Source organism: Amphiprion ocellaris, chromosome 24 (genome assembly GCF_022539595.1).
Source record: "Amphiprion ocellaris isolate individual 3 ecotype Okinawa chromosome 24, ASM2253959v1, whole genome shotgun sequence".
NCBI lineage: Eukaryota > Metazoa > Chordata > Actinopteri > Pomacentridae > Amphiprion > Amphiprion ocellaris.
Genome location: NC_072789.1, coordinates 9,366,043 through 9,383,379, shown reverse-complemented (window position 1 = coordinate 9,383,379; position 17,337 = coordinate 9,366,043). Strand labels below are relative to the sequence as shown.

The following is a 17,337-nucleotide window of genomic DNA, read 5'->3' as shown; positions in this document are numbered from 1 at the left end:
ACGTCCCATCTGAAGATTTTCAAGAACACGATCAGACAAAGTAGCCGGTGCTCATTTAATGACATGATCAGGAAGTTTGTCTCATGTCCCGGCGTCACTGTTGGGACATTTTGCCATTCTAGATGGTAATAAATGCATCGCAAGAGCTTTTTTATTTATCATCATGAAAGCCTAATGTCTGGAGTTTAATTCGACTGCAAGAACACACAACCACTTGTAATCATTGTGACTCATCGTGACGGCGAATATAAAACTTTTTATCTACTAGCAGCTGGTAACCTTCATCCCGCCGACTCATGATTCAGGTCAGAACAAGATCTGTAAACTGCAGGAGAATTTGGACTGGGGTGAATTTTAACCTGCACCAACGGGAGGACTTAAAGTCTTCGCTGGGTGCCAAATGAATAAAGCCAATTAAGGGAGATAAAAGCGATGGGGAGGCTGTTTTTGGACCTGTAAAATCAAGGGACCTTAAAAGACACAGACTACAATTTGGTGACTGACTCACAGCAGTCCTGTTTCAATGAGATTTAACACCTAGTTAATGCTAAACATCGTACATAAACAGAAAAAGCCTCAGTTTACATCCAACTGACTGACAAACAAGAATCAGAAATGCACGCAAGGGAGCATTTATGATCAGATTTTGGCACAAATATGACAAAAAAAAATAAATTTGCACACCGCCAGGCAGATAAACATAAACATACAGTGTTTGGGAGGTTTATCATATAATATTCATGATATGAGGCTAAGTAGGAAGTTCAGGACACATTTAACGTCACAAATGTCACAAAAAGCTCTGTATTTATTTTTCTAAAATTGCAATTATGCATTAAAGCCCTTAAAAAAACATTTGGAAATCATTTTACTGTTAGTAAAGTCAAGATATTTCTCTGTCATGTCAGAGATTTTCCCAGCTGGTGATTCCTATATTTGCATTCCTGTGTGTATGGATACTTCCCATAACTAATGGAGTTAATACTCTGATTATTATGATGATTATTCTTGCTTTTTTATTTGGGAGTAGTGCAAGTTTACGGGTGAGCTTTTTCCCATCATCGGCACATGAATCTCTCCCCTTAGACTACTTAGTCAAAAGGCATATTTAAAATAAAACAAACAAAAAAAATGGGTCAGAAACTGCAAAAACAGAGAATCGTTACAAGTTGAAGTTCTTGATGTGCAATTTGAGGGACAAAATTCACCAAATTTAAGCCCCAATTTGTGTTATTTCATCAAAACCACTTCATTATGCAGGTCTTGCCAAAAATAAAGCGTCAGCATTAACCAGATTCCGTAAAAAACTAAAAATTCTGCGCTCCTTCTCGCCATCATAAAGCTATGACTGACTCGACTGCGACCAAATAAACAAAAAAAATAATAAACATCAGGAAATATTCAGCTGAACAGCGAGCTATGTTTACACAAAGCAGGCAAAGAAATAAATATGCCAAAACAAAAAACGGAAATCGTACAATATTTGCAGCATTTGGAGTCAGTTTTTCTCAGTATTGTTAACACCTGTGTGCACCTGGAAAAATGTTGCACACACTTCTTCCAGAGTGTGTTAATATTTTTGTAAATAAAAAAATATTTATGACATTATAGGTGTGTCATATTGCACAGAAAGACAGTTTTTATTTTTTCTCCTTGTTCTGCATCTATAGAGAAGCACAACTTTATACTGTAGTACAAAATGAGTCCACAGCGAGTAAAAAATATGACAGGAGGCAAAAAAACGCAAAGAAACAGCTTTGAGTTCAGAGGATTAAAGCATCAGTCACCCAAATTACCAGTGCATTAAATTTATGAAAGCAAATACTTCAAAGGTGCATCTTTAAACACATGCAATAATGTTTAAATTTAACCGTACACATATAGCATAGGAGCACAGAATTAAAGCAGGATGACCTTACTTTGCCTGGAGCACCATGTCTCACATTTTGCATTTATTTTACCCTAAAATAATTGAAAGTGGTGCCACTATAAGGTGAAAATTTAAGCATTTCTGCAACCCCACAGAGTGTGTCAATCCTAATAAAGCCTGGAGTGGCAAAGCAAGTTACCTGCTCAAAGCATGAGTATAATCCTGGGCCCAGAAAGGTTAGTCTGGTCTTCTTCCACCACAAAATATCCAACACTGCTCCTTCAGCAAGATTAAACCTATTAATTCTCAGCATTGCATTTAAATCTTGCTGTCCCAAAGCTAAAGGCAGCTTTAGGGGTAAAACAGAAGTATTATCCTGCAGCTGCCTTCAAAGTTGACAGCTACAAGACAAGACTGTTACCACCAAACTGCAGAACATGACAACCGCTTGTGTACATGACCAAAACAAGCATAGGCGCCCAGATAATAGCCAATTAGCTTGGTGAACATTAGCCAGACTGGCTGCCAAATGTTGCTTTATTAAGCCGAGCAGCGGTGGAGGTTGCTCGGTTTACGGCAGGACGAGACGTGCGGGTCGGGCCTCGGCGTTGGAAAGCGCCGTGTCAACAAGCGGAATCAGTCCTGTCTGACTGTGCTTTTTGATGCATTGGACACAGCATCTGAACTAGCTGGGGGTTAGCGTGCCGAGCGTCAGCTGTCTAGCTACCGTTAGTTAGCTAGCCTGCTAGCTTGTTGTAACGAAAATGAATTAGAGGGCGAGCTCGGCTACGCTAATAACGTTTCGCCGTTTAATTCGCGAACCGGAACCGGGACCGAGCGGGTCGACGACACCGAAGCCCGGATTCCCACCTCGGATTGTCGAAGTGAAAAAAAGCAGCCAGGCCCGAGTTAGGGTTTCGAGCCAAGGGGCCAGGCAAGGCCAGGGCCAGGCCGAGTTAGCACGGTTTAGCCTAGCATGCTAGCTAACAGCCGTTGCGTTTGCAGGGGGAGAGCGAAGAAGAAGAAGAGAGAGACGCTTTTCAGGCACTAACGTTTCTGTCTGCGTCAAATCACACCGCAAACTGTGCGTTCTTACCCGGGCATGCCAGCGAGAGCGTACCGGTGCTACAGCGGAGGAGTAGCCGAGCGGTAGAGCGTTAGAGAGCCGAGGAAGAATAAGAATAAGGAGCCTACCCATTAGTTCTCTGCCTCTGCTGCTTCTCCTACACTGGGATATTGGAAATGATGGAGAGCCGCAGTGCGCCTGCGCGGCAGGAGCAGCCAGCAGATGGGAGGTGATGCACGTTTCCTCCGGAGTGCTCACACACGAGCCGTAACGGAGAAAAGTTACCGATAAAACTGCTCCGTCAATGAAGATCCACCGGAGCCCTGGGTGGGGTGACTCACACGAAGCCGCAGCTCCACGGAGGGGCCCCACACGGTGGTCCGTGGGCCTCCAGGGGCCCCTCAGGGAGCCTCAGCTGGCCCTTGTAAAATATGAATAGTTACTACATGTTTTATTTCACTTGTTTGACTTCAGACCTGACAGAATATTAGACAGAGAATATCTGAGCACCAGGATTATTATCATGGTTCACATGGTATCTGAGAGGAATATTTCTGGGCTGAAACTTGCTGCTTAAACATGTCGAAATGATGCAGATATTATGCAGATAAAAGTTACAGAATTTGTATTTATGTACCATTATATGTATTATAATTAAACATTTATTTGGATAATTGATTTTGACCAACAAAACAAGTCATTAATCAATATTTTTTCACCATTTTCTGTTTTTTGTTGAATAATTGAGAAAATAATAACTGAATTTAAAAAGATAATCAATGAAAATGATCATTACTTCTGTGTTTGTTATTTATTTATTCTTTTTTTTCCTGTATATACCTATATAGAGGTTTATATAGGTGTGTATGTACATTTTTCTTCCTTTTTATCAGTTCCTATTAGAAACACATTCATATAACTGATCATTACAACTGATTTACCTAAATGTTCCTGCTTTGTTCTGTGTGGAAAAACCCCTATAAAATAGGATATAAAAGACACTTAAGCAGTAAACAGCTTGTTGCCACCTCAGATTTTTGGTATTTCAGCATCATCGGCCAGAGTTTTCACTGATTTTGTGCAAACTGAGCAATCATACTAAACCACCAAACTCTTCTGCAGTGTCGTTTCTTTTTGTTTTTGCAAAGAAAAAATCTCATTTAGGAGTTTAGGGTTTTGTTTTACGGATGAGCGGGCTTCTGTCTGGCAGAGAGTGAAGGCAAAGATCAAAACGAATGGCACATAGCAGCAGTCGGAGCAGAACAGCAGAGCTTTTTTTTCATCTTTAACTTCGTCTTTTCAAGCAAACTCGAACAAATATATGTATTTCTTGGGTCCAAACAAGCTGAACATAGAAGTAAGTTTTATTTTGGCAATAAAACTGCTCTTGTCTTCACACATTGAATTAAAAATCAATAATTAAAGAGAGAAACACACATATAAAAGTTAAATAAAATAACATCTACAGTCACTACATGTTCATTGTCAATTAGAAATGCCATAAATATTATTTTTCTAGTGGCTTGGAGGTATTATGTTTCATTAATGAGGCGGAATGATCATATTACTGCACAATTAGCTAGTAATAATAATAATTAATCACATTAATTTGAAGGTTTTGGCTTCATATTTGGAGTCTTTTTCAGTATTCATTCAAATTTGTTGAGTTTAACTGTGTGAAAATGTGAAAATATGAAACTTAGTGGCACTGAAGCAAAAACAGACACTCAGCAAAATCATTTCCTGAGATAAATAAAGGTCAAAAAAATGCAGAGTTCAGTGATGTGAAGTGAAAACGAGATGCAGCTCGGGGTGCAAGCGCTTGAGTTTCGTCTGAAGGTCAAACCTGAGGAGACGTTAAATGAATTCTGCTGGGAAAGAAGCGCTTCATGTATTTTTAAGGGCAAACACAGAGCTGAAGATGTGAGCCGAGGGTCGTATTTTAGAATAATGTGACAGGCTAAATGTGAGCACAGACGATTTGTGAGATATCTGGTGGTTTATTCTGCTTCGTTTTTATTTTCATCCGTCGAGCCAGAAAGCCGCAGGAAGCTTCTTAAGTATCTCCAGAGCTTCTTCTTCTTCTTCTTCTTCTTCTCCTTTGTGGCTTTGAATGAGTCAGATATGTTGTTGTGCAGGAAAACCTTCATCCATTCAGATCAACCTCATCTGATCAACATCACAGCGGCAGTTTTGGCTTCACAGATCTAAAACATCCACTTATAATTGCATATAATAACTTCCATTTAGGCAATCAGGGATATCTTTGAAATACACACAGATGTTCTCTAAAAGTTCAAGGATTTATTTAGTTCAGACTAGAGTTTTTATATATATATGTTTCTGTAGTTGAAGGTTTTTCATAAGTTTAAGACATGATTTCTATAACTATTGAACACTCAGGCTGGCTGGTTTAGTTTGAGGCCCAACTGTCTAAAAATACTGAAAGATACAATTAAAAAACTCATAATTTAAAAAAGAAAATCTTAAAACACAATCTATCTGCCTTCTGCAACTCATCCATCCTCCGGAATAAGAATTTAAATGGACCTTTGTTTATTATAGTAACACATAATAAACAACAACATATTTGTATTATTGTTGTTGTTGTAGGCTACATTGTGTGCTGTAGGTTTTTTGAGACATTTTTTTAAAAGTAAAATTTTTCTTAAAATGGTAAGATGGATGATATTCTATACTGTTTTTATTGTCAAAACCAAACTTGTCAGTTTATCTTTTAATATTTTTCTGTCTGTATCCTGTCTGTAGCTGCAATTTAATAAATTTACAATAAATAAATAAAATCAAGTAATTAATTTAATTTTGTTTTTACATATATAATTTTTATTTTTTGCTTTTTTTAGATTTTTTTATTTTACAAAACATTTTTTACTTAAAATGGGTGAAATTCTATTTTTCTATTATTGTTAATGAAAATATACATATACAAATTTAGTAAAAATATTAAAAGATTGTATTATAATATTATATTAAAATATTGTTTATTTATATATATTTATCTCTCTCTCTCTCTCTCTCTCTATATATATATATATATATATATATATATATATATATATATATATATATATATAGTAGTAATCATTTATGACCAGATCAAATAAAAATAAAACAGTTATTATTTACTTCTTTTTCTATTCTATTCTATTCTATTCTATTCTATTCTATTCTATTCTATTCTATTCTATTCTATTCTCGGCCCGTCGGAATTTCAGCCAATCAGCGCTGAGATAGGAGTCAAACCCGGAAGTGTCACTGCACTCTGCTGCCGAATTCCCGCGAAGATCGAGAGTCTCACCATTTTCTCTGGGTGAGTGTGTCACTAATATGTATTTATACACAACTTAACAAACTAATTTCACTTTAACTTCACAGTAAAAGTTAGAAATTTGAAAAACGTCGCTGATTTATGTTTGCAGCGGTATTTAAAAGCTCCGGAGACGATCAGTGTAACGTGGAGACGCAACGACACCAATCTCTAGTCATAATATATACCAGTTTAATGTTTTCTTGTTTGCCGGCTTATATTAACACAGTCTTTAAAACAAAGTGCTGCTTTTTCTTATTGATTAAGGTTCACTTTATAATTCGGCATATAAATTACATGCTCAAACATCAGGGATTATATCATGTTGTGACGACTTCTTTCTAAATCCTGTTCGTGAAATCAGTTTATAAAGTGAAAACTGTAGAAACACGTGTTACTGTTGCATTAGCTATATGCCCAATTAAAAGGTGTTTCGTGCGGATCTATTCTGGATATTAGCTTATGTTGTAGCATTAATAAGCATGTGTCATAAATCGATATTATTTTGTTTTGACGAATATTCGATGGGAGTTTGGTGTGAACTAGTCAGGCATAGACTGTCTTAACTATTGTGTTTAATTGACACAAAACTGTAACTTCTGAAGGTTTTGCTTCTATTCTGGTTTGAAAACACACTTGTATCACATTATATATGTATAAATATGAAGATATGACTTACCGTGCTTCTGCTAAATAGAATAAAGGCTACATTAATGTGCAGTAAACTGATGTTTTTTAATTTAGAGTCCTTATAAAAATTGACCAAAATGACTCAAAAATTGTCCAAAACGACTTAAACTTGGTCTAAAATGACTCAAAACTTATCCAAAAATGACTCAAAAATTGTCCAAAACACACTTGTATCACATTATATATGTATAAATATGAATATATGACTTACTGTGCTGCTGTTAAATGGAATAAAATCGATATTAAAGTGCAGTAAACTGATGTTTTTTCATTTAGAGTCCCATCACCATGAGTAAGAGGAAGGTGAAAGACGTTCATCGGCCCATCGGGGAGTGCATCACACAGGTTTGCATAAACTTATTCTCTTTCAGTTTTGGTTTTCAGACACATAACAGTCTGTGTTATACTTGTTTTTACCTTTATTTTCAGGTGCAGCAGATTTTAAGGGAGCGGTTTTGTCATCAGCAGCTTCCTGACAGACCGGAGGGACTGGAGGCTCAATACAAGTAGGTGACTGAACACTTTTAAACTGCAGGAAATTATAAAAAAACAAAACAAAAAGATGATTTATTTTACAGAAATTGAAATGTACAACATTTTTCAAGTGTCCACAAGTGTTATTACTACTGGAAAACCAAATAGTGACTCTACACACTTTAATTTGTTTTCTTTTCTATACTGCTATGTGTAAACACTGCCTGCAGTTCAACCAAAAATTTCCGGAATTTTTGGTCAAATCTTGAGTCATTTTGGACAATTTCTGAGTCGTTTTGGACAATTTTTGAGTCATTTTGGTCAATTTTGAGTCATTTTGGACAAATCTTGAGTCATTTTGGTCAATTTTTTGAGTCATTTTGAACAATTTTTGAATCATTTTGGTCAATTTTTGAGTTATTTTGGACAATTTTTGAGTCATTTTGGTCAATTTTGAGTCATTTTGGACAAATCTTGAGTCATTTTGGTCAATTTTTTGAGTCATTTTGAACAATTTTTGAATCATTTTGGTCAATTTTTGAGTTATTTTGGACAATTTTTGAGTCATTTTGGACAAAGTGTGAGTCATTTTGGTCAATTTTTGGGTCATTTTGGACACAGTCTTGCTGCAATATATTAGAATATATTGTGAATTTAGTGTTTTTCTTTACATAAATAAATATAAACTGATGCACAAATGGCACAAATGCATTAAAAATTCAGCAGAATGCAGGAAATTGTGTTTGTCCATTATTTAAAAAAATATGGAATTTGAAGGGGTTTTTAATAAGCTGTAACTTTGAGGAAAATGAGAAAATATTAGAATAATTTAATCTAAAATAATAACTACACGCTGAATCCTCAAAAATGTGAAGCTGAAACATAAAAATTGGGCATTTTTGAAGGGAAAAAAAGGCAAAAAATTATCAAAATAGCTGAATTTAAATGCCTCAGCTCCACTTTAGATTCAGATTTAGATGCTCCAGAGGCACTGGATGTGTTGGAAGCTGTGTGAGAATGTGAATATGTGGTTCCCGGTGTGACCCAGTTCAGCGTCACCTGGCTGACAGCGATGTCCCAGTTTAGATCTCCAGGTGCTGCTGAGGATTTCTCCTCATTAGACATGAAAAAGCTGCTTCCTGGTGCATTGTGGGTGTTGTAGTGACGCTGTGTGCCTGCAGACACCTCCTGGAGCTGCTGAGGCGCTCGGCCATCCAGGGGGAAAGCAACTCGGTGCTGATCGTCGGACCCAGAGGAGCCGGAAAGACGATGGTGAGGGTCAAAGTGCAGAGTTAAAAAGCAGAGATTATTTTGTCGTTCTGAATCCTGGGAGGTTTTATCGTCTTTGTGTCGTCTGCAGCTGCTCCAGTGTGTCCTCAGAGATCTGCTGCAGGAGAAAGAAGCTCAGAAAAACCTTCTGCAGGTTCATCTCAATGGTAAAAACCACCAGGCTGCAAGCAGCTTCACAATTCTGGTTGAGTTTCAAGTCATTTTAGATGAAATATAGTTCATTTAGACAAATTTCAGCTCATTGTAGACAAAATTTAAGTCATTTTGGACAATTTTTGAGTCATTTTGGTAAATTTCTGAGTCATTCTGGGAAATTTTTAAGTCGTTTTGGACAAAGTTTGAGTCATTCTGGACCATTTTTTTGAGTTGTTTTGGACAGATGTTGAGTCATTTCAGACACGTTTTGGACAAAGTTCGAGTTATTTTGGATTATTTTTGAGTCATTCAAGACAAATCTGGAGTTATTTTGGACACTTTTTGAGTCATTCTAGACAAAGTTTGAGTCAATTCTTTAATCTTTCTAGACAGATGTTGAGTCATTTTTACCAATTTATGAGTCATTTGAGACACATTTTGAGTCAGTTTGGACAAATTTTCAAGTCATTCTAGACACATTTTGAGAAATTTTAGACAATGTCAAGTCATATTACACAATGTTTGAGCCATTTTTGAGCCAACACATCAAGTTTCACCCCATTTCTGACAAATTTCAGTTATATTAGATACATTTCAAATAATTTAGTATGAGTTGCAGGTCATTACAGATAAATTTGAAGTCATTTTGGATGAGTTTTGAGGAATTTTAGCCAGATTTTTGCATTATGTTCGATCATTTCAGACAGCTTTAGTATATCAGTCATTTCAAAGACGTTTTTAGTCAGTTTAACTTGTATTTTTTAGTTATTTTACACACATTTTGAGACATTTTGGATCATTTTCTGAGTAATTTTAGACAAATATTGGGTCATTTTTATCAATGTTTTATGTTGCTGTAGGCCTCCTGCAGACTGACGACAGAATAGCACTGAAAGAAATCACCAGACAGCTGAACCTGGAGAACGTAGTCGGAGATAAAGTGTTCGTGAGTGTCCAGACGGAGTATTATGAGCAGATTTTAGAAAATAAAACGGCTGAAAAATCACGTTTCTGTCTCGTTTCAGGGAAGTTTTGCAGAGAATCTGGCTTTTCTGCTGGAGGCGTTAAAGAAAGGTGAGAGGATTTTATTCCCCAAACTAAGTTCTGCAAAATATTCAGGCTGAATTTTGAAATTTTTATTTTTTCAGACCCGATAATTGTTGGATTTTTAACTTGGAAAGTAACTTTAAGGCAAAATAAGATTTATAATTTAGCAATTTTGGACAAATATTGAGTCATTCTACACATTTTAAGTCATTATGGATAACTTTGAGGGATTTTAAACAAGTTTCAAGTCATTTTTTGGTAATTTCTGCCAATTTTGAGTAATTTTGGACAGATTTCAAGACATTTTGAAGACGTTTCATGTCATTTTGGACACATTTTTAGTAGTTGTGGACAGGTTTCAAATAATTTGGGTCTAATTAGGAGTCATTCTAGATTAATTTTGAGAAATTATGGTCAATTTTGATTCATTTTAGACAAAGTTTGAGCCATTTTGGTCAAATGTTGAGTCATCTTGGACACGTTTCAAGTCATTTTGAACAAGTTTCAAGTAATTTTTGACACATTGTGGGTCACTCTGGATGGATTTGGAGTTATTTTGAATCATCTCAGACAATTTTGAGGAAACTTGGACATGTTTCAAGACATTTTAAAGAAGTTTCAAGTCATTTTGAACATTTTCAGAGCCAATGCTGGACACATTTAATCATTTGGATCTGCTAGAAACCGTTTCATCTCTGTCCTCGCCAACTTTCATAGCTGTGGATGTTACATTTCTGCAGATACTGAACCATTAAAAGGGTAAAATAGAAAAAGATCCAGGGCTGTAAACATAAAATTCTCAGCTTTCAGGGAAAATATTTTGCAGAATTGAGTTTTGAGTCCAACATAAGAGATAAATAAACTAAATCTGAGACCCTGAAGCTACATTTGATGCTTCTGAGCAGGTGATCGCAGCAGCAGCCGTCCGGTTCTGTTTGTTCTGGATGAGTTCGACCTGTTCGCCCACCACAAGAACCAGACGCTGCTCTACAACCTGTTCGACGTCTCCCAGTCGGCCCAGACGCCCGTCGCTGTGGTCGGCGTCACCTGCAGACTGGTGGGCTTCAGGTTCATCCTCCAGGAGTCTCTGCTTCGTATGGAAGGCGGTTTGTTTTCATGCGACGCTTCGTTTTCCTGCAGGATGTCCTGGAGCTGCTGGAGAAACGGGTGAAGTCTCGGTTCTCCCACCGTCAGATCCACCTGCTGAGCAGCTTCGGTTTCTCTGAGTACCTGCAGACGGTCCGAACGCAGCTCAGCCTGCCAGACGACTTCACCGACCGCGGCTTCGCTCAGGATTGGAACAGCAGCATCCAGGTGAAGTCATTTTAGACAATTTTCAGGGGATTTTGAACAGTTACGAGTTATTTTGGAGATTTTTTAAGTCATTCTTGGCATCATTTCAATCATCTTAGACATTTTTGAGCCATTTTAGACCAATCTTGAGTCACTTTGGACAAGTTTTAGGTCTTTTCCGGACCATTTTGAGCTATTTTGGAATACTTTCCAAGTTGTTCAAACAGTTTTTGAGTTATTTTGAACACATTTTAAATCCTTTAAGACAATTTTGAGTCATTTTTAGCCAGTCTTCAGGTTATTTTTGGTCATTCTTTTTAGTTTTAGAATTAAATTAGTAAGTTTGGACAAGTTTAGAGTAATTTTGGAATTTTTTTGTAATTTTATACACATTTTAGACAATTTCTGACCTATTTTAGACTAATTTGAAGTCATTGTGGACAAGTTTCAGTTAATTTTGGTCAATTCTGACTCATTGTTTTTTGACAGTTTTTGAGTTATTTTCAGCAAGTTTCACTGTGAACATTTGGAAAAATGTTGTCCATGTTAATTCCATTTTTATTTAAATTGTATATAAAATAAGTAATCGAAGAAATTACAGACTGAGAACTCTTACAAAAATTTTAAAAACCTGAATTGATTTGATGATTGAAATTTGGTCAAAAACTTTTTTACATAATAATTTTCACATAAATAAAGACAATTTAGCCACAAATTGGTGCAGAAAATGAACAAAATTTGTGGATAAAAACTCAGAATGCCAGAAATTACTATTCAGTGTTCAAAAAAAATGTAAAACGAGGATTTTATTTTTCCTTCTGTTTTCTTGTTTGTCTTCAGACTCTGTGTGAAGACAAATCAGTGGAAGAAGCTTTACAGAGACACTTCAACTCCAGCAAAGACTTCCGCTCTCTACACATGCTGCTGGTAAGGAGTGGGATTGGTTTCATTGTCAAATATTTTCTCGATTGTGTCAGAAAATGGTGAAAAATGTCAATTAGTGTTTCCCAGAACCAAAGATATTCAGTTTACTGTCACAGAAGAGGAAGGAAACCAGAAAATATTCACCTTTAAGAAGCTGGAATGAGAGAATTTAGATGTTTTATCTTGAAAAGTGACTCGTTATGTCCCATGTGTCTGTCCAGATGTTGTGTCTAAGTCGAGTCTCCGTCTCCAAACCCTCCATCAAACCGGCCGACCTCCTGGACGCCAGCCGACTTTGTCTCTGTGACGCCAAGGCCAACATGCTGCACGGTAAAAACTTAGAGGAGAGAAAATGTTTCAGGACGTTCGCTGTGAAAAGTTGACGTGACTCAGATTTGTGTCTGTAGGTTTGTCGATCTTGGAGCTTTGCCTCATCATCGCCATGAAACACCTGAACGACGTGTACGAAGGAGAACCGTTCAATCTGCAGATGGTTCACAACGGTCAGGTCCAATTTTCACTATAATATGAAGTCCTGCAGTATGGAATCACAGGAATGCCATAATAAAAAATAAATCTGTTAAAAAATAAGGAAATAAATGTTTAAATATGAAGAGGAGTAAATAAAAGAATAAATAAAAAATAAGTAAATAAATGTGTAAATATAAAGAGGAAAAAATTTTAAAAATTAATTGACAAAATGAAAAAGCAACGACAAAATGGAAAAAAGGGAAAAGCAAAGACAAAATTTACCTTTATATTTAGATATTTTTTAATTTGTTTTTTATTCAGTCCTTTTTATATTTACACAGAATAGAATAGATCTTTGTTGTCACTGTTACAGAAAACAGTGAAAATCAGTTTAGTACTCTCCGTTATTACATATTTATTTCCTTATTTTTTAACAGATGTATTTATTGCTCTTTATATTTACACATTTATTTCCTTATTTTTTTTAACAGATTTATTTATTCCTCTTTATATTTACACATTTCCTTATTTTTTTATTTATTCATTTATTTATTCCTCTTTATATTTACACGTTCATTTCCTTATTTTCTGACAGATTTATCTTTTATTGTAGCACTCCTATGACTCCATACAGCAGCTCTATGGAAGCAGAACAACCATGAAGAAAGAGAAAACTCAGAAATGTCTTCTCTATGAAATGACAGTGAGAATAACAGAAATCACAGACAGAAAAGGTTGCATTTTTTGATTATTTATTTTACCAAATTGCCAAAAGTTAACTAGTTCCAGTATCCAAAACTAAAATTTCTGACATCAGTGGCTTCAAAATTTGAAAATATATGAAAATTCAGAGTTGAGCAGCTCTATGAGGAAAATGATCCAAATTTAAGATTAAAATTGTGACATTTCATCAAAGTTACTTTATTATATATGTTTCATTTAAAAATTTGCTGAAAATAAACCATTTGCGCTTACTAGATTCTGTCAAAAACAAAAAAAAATTAAGATATTTGGCGCAACCGCGAAGCCTTCAATAACTCTAATGTGACCAACAGTCAGGTGATAAAAATTCTGGGAATTTTTGATTGTACTGCAGTCTGTGTTTACATGGAGCAGTGTGTGGAAACTAATGGAAAATATAAATTATCTACAGTATGTGGAGCCATCATGATATTTCCTAATATTTTTAACACCTGTGGACACTTGAAAAAATGTTGGATATTTAAATTTTTATAAAATAATCAAAGACATTCAAGTTATTCCTTTTCTTATGTTAAATCAAACTCAAGTTACTTAGAAAATTGTTGTACATTCCAGGTTTTTTCAATTTTTTAAACCAAAAATTAGAAGAAATTCAACTGAGATTTTTTTCTTTAAAATAATTTCTGTTCTCTAGCTGTCATACAGCACAAAAGACATTTCGGAGTTCTCTTTACTTCTAGTTACGGTTGTTCTGTTTCTATAGAGGTACAGCCATTTACAATAATCAAATTCTGTAAAAAAGAAAAATTCTGAGTTTTTTCACAACTGTGAAGCCACTAATAACTCAGCTGTGACCAACAGTCAAATAGCAAAAATTGTGAGAGTTTTCGGTTGAACTGCAGGCTGTGTTTACACAAATCAGAAACAAATTAAAAATGTAAAATATCGATAGTATGTAGGGTTACTGTTATTTTCCAGTTTTGTTAACACATGGGAGTCAAATTGCAGCTTTCTTCACTTATAAAATGATTATTTGACTGTTTTATATTTGTCTCGTATTTAGAGTTTAAGAAGTTTCTGCAGAGAAAGTCAAACTCCATGTACAACTTTGAGCAGCCTGTCGTCATGAAGGTCAGTAAAAACGCCTCCTGATGTTGAGAAAACAGTCAAATCTCAAGACATTTACCAACTTCGGTGATTTCTGTCCTCTTCAGGCCTTCGAACATCTGCAGCAGCTGGAGTTGATCCGGCCGGTCGACGGATCTTCGGCCAAAACCCAGAGGGAGTTCCAGCTGATGAGGCTGATGCTGGACCACAGTCAGATCATGGAGGCGTTGCAGAAATACCCACAATGCCCCACCGACGTCAAGCAGTGGGCCATGTCGGCGTTCGGATAGCTGGACTTTAGAGGGCCGTGCACGCTTTTCTGCATCGGAATTCTGGTTAGAAAATGTGAAATTTTCCCCGCAGTGTTTGGAAATTCACATGAAAGACGTCGGTGAAGTTTCTGGTGTTTCTCACATCAAAACAAGCCGGAGGTTTGTGACGAGAAAAAGCTTCACGAAGCGACAAATCTGGATTATTACCGTCTGGTTTGTTCTGGAGGTGTCACTGGAAATGATAATGAATGAATAAATGATAAATAAACAGTGAATTTTGCATTACTTCTTATTTTAAATGAGTGTTTCTTTAATCACCAATTATTTTGATCATCTATTAATTAGCTTGAACAATTTTTTAAAAGAAAAAAAACACTAAATTCTCTGATTTCAGCTCCTTAAATGTGAGTATTTGTTGGTTTCTATGACAGTAAACTGAATATTTTTGGAACTGATGGACATTTTTCATAGTTTTTGAACATTTTATAGACCAAACAACTTATCAATTATTCCAGGAAAAACAACCAAAAAATGGAAATAATCGTTAAAATAGCTGCACTAAATGAAGGGTGGCCTAGATTGGACTGATTTTTGAAAGTGGAAAGTCTTGAATTTAATAAATTTAATGTAATAGTAATAATTTAATTTTAAAGAATGTTCATTTGATAAAATAAAGAGCTGAATGGACTTGTTGATAATAATGTAAGTCAAACATGACATAGTATCTAATTTGAAGCCAAATTATTAATAAATTGTCCATAATTATCACTGAAAATATCTTTATTAGGTTAAACATGACATCTAGTGTCAAATTTTACCAACATTATTAACAACTAAAGAGATTTTTTAAAAATAATTTTGAGTCAGAAAAACATCTAGTATCCAGTAGTAACTTTTGCTTTAAATATCATTGAAAATATATTTTTTAAATAATTCTGAGTCAGAAAAAACATTGAAACATGTAGTTTTAGTTCACATTATGATTATATTTTGTATTAAATATAATTAAAGTATTCAAAATAAATCATTAAGTTGGACAAAATTCTAGAATCTCATTTTAAAACAATTATTCTTAGCATTCGCCTTAAATATACATTTTTTTCATGAAATTATTTTGAGAAATTTTGTAAATTTTAATGAAAATTTATATCAAACTTGGCTTTAAATATCACTGAAAATATTTTCTGAAATAATCATGAATCAGAGAAAATATCTATTATCTAATTTTAAGCCAAATTATGAACAACTTTTGCTTTAAATATCATTATAAATATAAAATATTTTATGACATCATTTGGATTCAGACAAAACAATTACAATTAATTTTAGCTTAAATTATTATTTCATTTGGCCTTAAATATCACTCAATATATTAATTTTAGCTTTAAACATCATTAAAGTCACTGTTAGTCAAATTATTAATAAATTCTGCTTTAACTATCTTTGAAAATATTGTATTAAGGAACTATGAGTCAAACAAGACATCTCGTCTCTCTAACTCAAGTTATTATTAAATTTCATCTGAAATCCTTGAAAAGTTGCAGGATTTTGGGCCTCCAGGTGTCGAGCTGCTGCCACCTGCTGGTTCACTTCTGCAGGAACAACTTCATTGCGTCAGTTTTACTTTGTTGTAAAAAAGTTCTGTTTATCCTCTTTTGTCTCACTTTGACACAGTTTTCTGCACATATTTGCAGTTAACAGGTTTATTCACGCTGTGTTAAAAAGACAATAAAAAACTGATAATAATAAGAACCCAAATATAGAAAAAAAATGCCAAAAATAAACAAAAAAAATTATATACATATACCTGAAAAATAGAAATATGCTAAAAAAATTATATATATATAAAATAATAAAAATAAAATTGATGTATTTTTGCAACAGTGGGTTTTACAGGGATATATTATTTTTAGCGTTTTAACTTGCACCACACTGCTAATTTTAATTTTAGATCATTATTTTCAGTTAATTTAGCATAAATGCTGCCGTCTTTTAAAGATCATGTCTGTCTTATTTCTTTATAGGTGCAGTCTGGGTTGATAATATAAACAAAACATTTGTTTAGTGCATTGTGGTCATTAATGGTCACGTCTTTCTTGCACAAACGGATTCTGACCTCAGTGTGACTTACCTGGTTAGGCGAAGGTTAAAAAAAAATCCCATGTCAAATGTAATTACCTTATTTTAACTGCTTTTTAAGCTCTAAACCCCAAAACTTGCGAACAGGTTTGAATGACATCTTTTGTTTTGTTTTTAAATGCTGAAATGACACCATTCATCAGGGCCAGAAATTGTTGGATTTACAAGTTTTCCAATGGTTCCTGAAGTACCCATTTCTATTTCATTGCAAATCCCAGCTATTTCGTCAAAATCCCTTAATTCTGCATTTCTCATTTAAAAATTGGCCAATTTGAAGTAAACAGAATCTGTGGGAAAAAAAAAACTACATATTCTGTTGTTCCTGGTAAAACCGTGAAGCCATCCATGACTCAGCGGAGACCAACAATAACTCAACAAAAATTCTACACTTTCGGATGAACTGCAGGTTGTGTTTACACAGAGTAAATATGAAACAAATTAAGACTGTAAATAGTAAAATATGCATTCAATAATAAATCCAAGTGTTGGATACACCTGTGGGACATATTTATGCCAGTTTTTTCTACAA

The 17,337-nt window shown here is 34.9% G+C and overlaps 2 protein-coding genes across 4 annotated transcripts in view; one reads left to right on the top strand and one right to left on the bottom strand.

The window, feature by feature from the left end:
* The window catches only part of LOC111564006 (methyl-CpG-binding domain protein 5), a 31,353-nt gene extending 28,203 nt beyond the window's left edge, over positions 1-3,150 (bottom strand). Inside the window, exon 1 of one of the 3 annotated variants that reach the window (XM_023263327.3) lies at positions 3,065-3,150. The gene's annotated coding sequence lies outside the window, so the exon portion shown is untranslated. Of the gene's footprint in view, positions 1-2,069; positions 2,091-2,966 lie in introns of those variants that run through there. The other 2 variants (XM_055008481.1, XM_035944973.2) reach the window with 2 other exon arrangements.
* A 3,032-nt stretch (positions 3,151-6,182) lies between these two features.
* On the top strand, positions 6,183-14,954 carry orc4 (origin recognition complex, subunit 4). Its single transcript, XM_023263323.3, has 14 exons — positions 6,183-6,267; positions 7,231-7,299; positions 7,384-7,460; positions 8,610-8,700; positions 8,789-8,864; positions 9,714-9,799; positions 9,879-9,927; positions 10,806-10,957; positions 11,041-11,214; positions 12,034-12,120; positions 12,339-12,447; positions 12,525-12,620; positions 14,354-14,421; positions 14,505-14,954. The coding sequence occupies exons 2-14, from the start codon at positions 7,243-7,245 to the stop codon at positions 14,685-14,687; spliced, it is 1,305 nt and encodes a 434-aa protein (XP_023119091.1). The 5' UTR covers positions 6,183-6,267; positions 7,231-7,242; the 3' UTR covers positions 14,688-14,954.
* The last annotated feature ends 2,383 nt before the right edge of the window (positions 14,955-17,337 follow it).

Excerpts from the sequence above, each read along its gene's own strand:
- orc4 (XM_023263323.3), top strand. The coding sequence starts at position 7,243 with ATGAGTAAGAGGAAGGTGAAAGACGTTCATCGGCCCATCGGGGAGTGC. Across the intron at positions 9,800-9,878 it reads TAGTCGGAGATAAAGTGTTC|GGAAGTTTTGCAGAGAATCT; the intron begins GTGAGTGTCCAG and ends GTCTCGTTTCAG. Across the intron at positions 11,215-12,033 it reads ATTGGAACAGCAGCATCCAG|ACTCTGTGTGAAGACAAATC; the intron begins GTGAAGTCATTT and ends GTTTGTCTTCAG.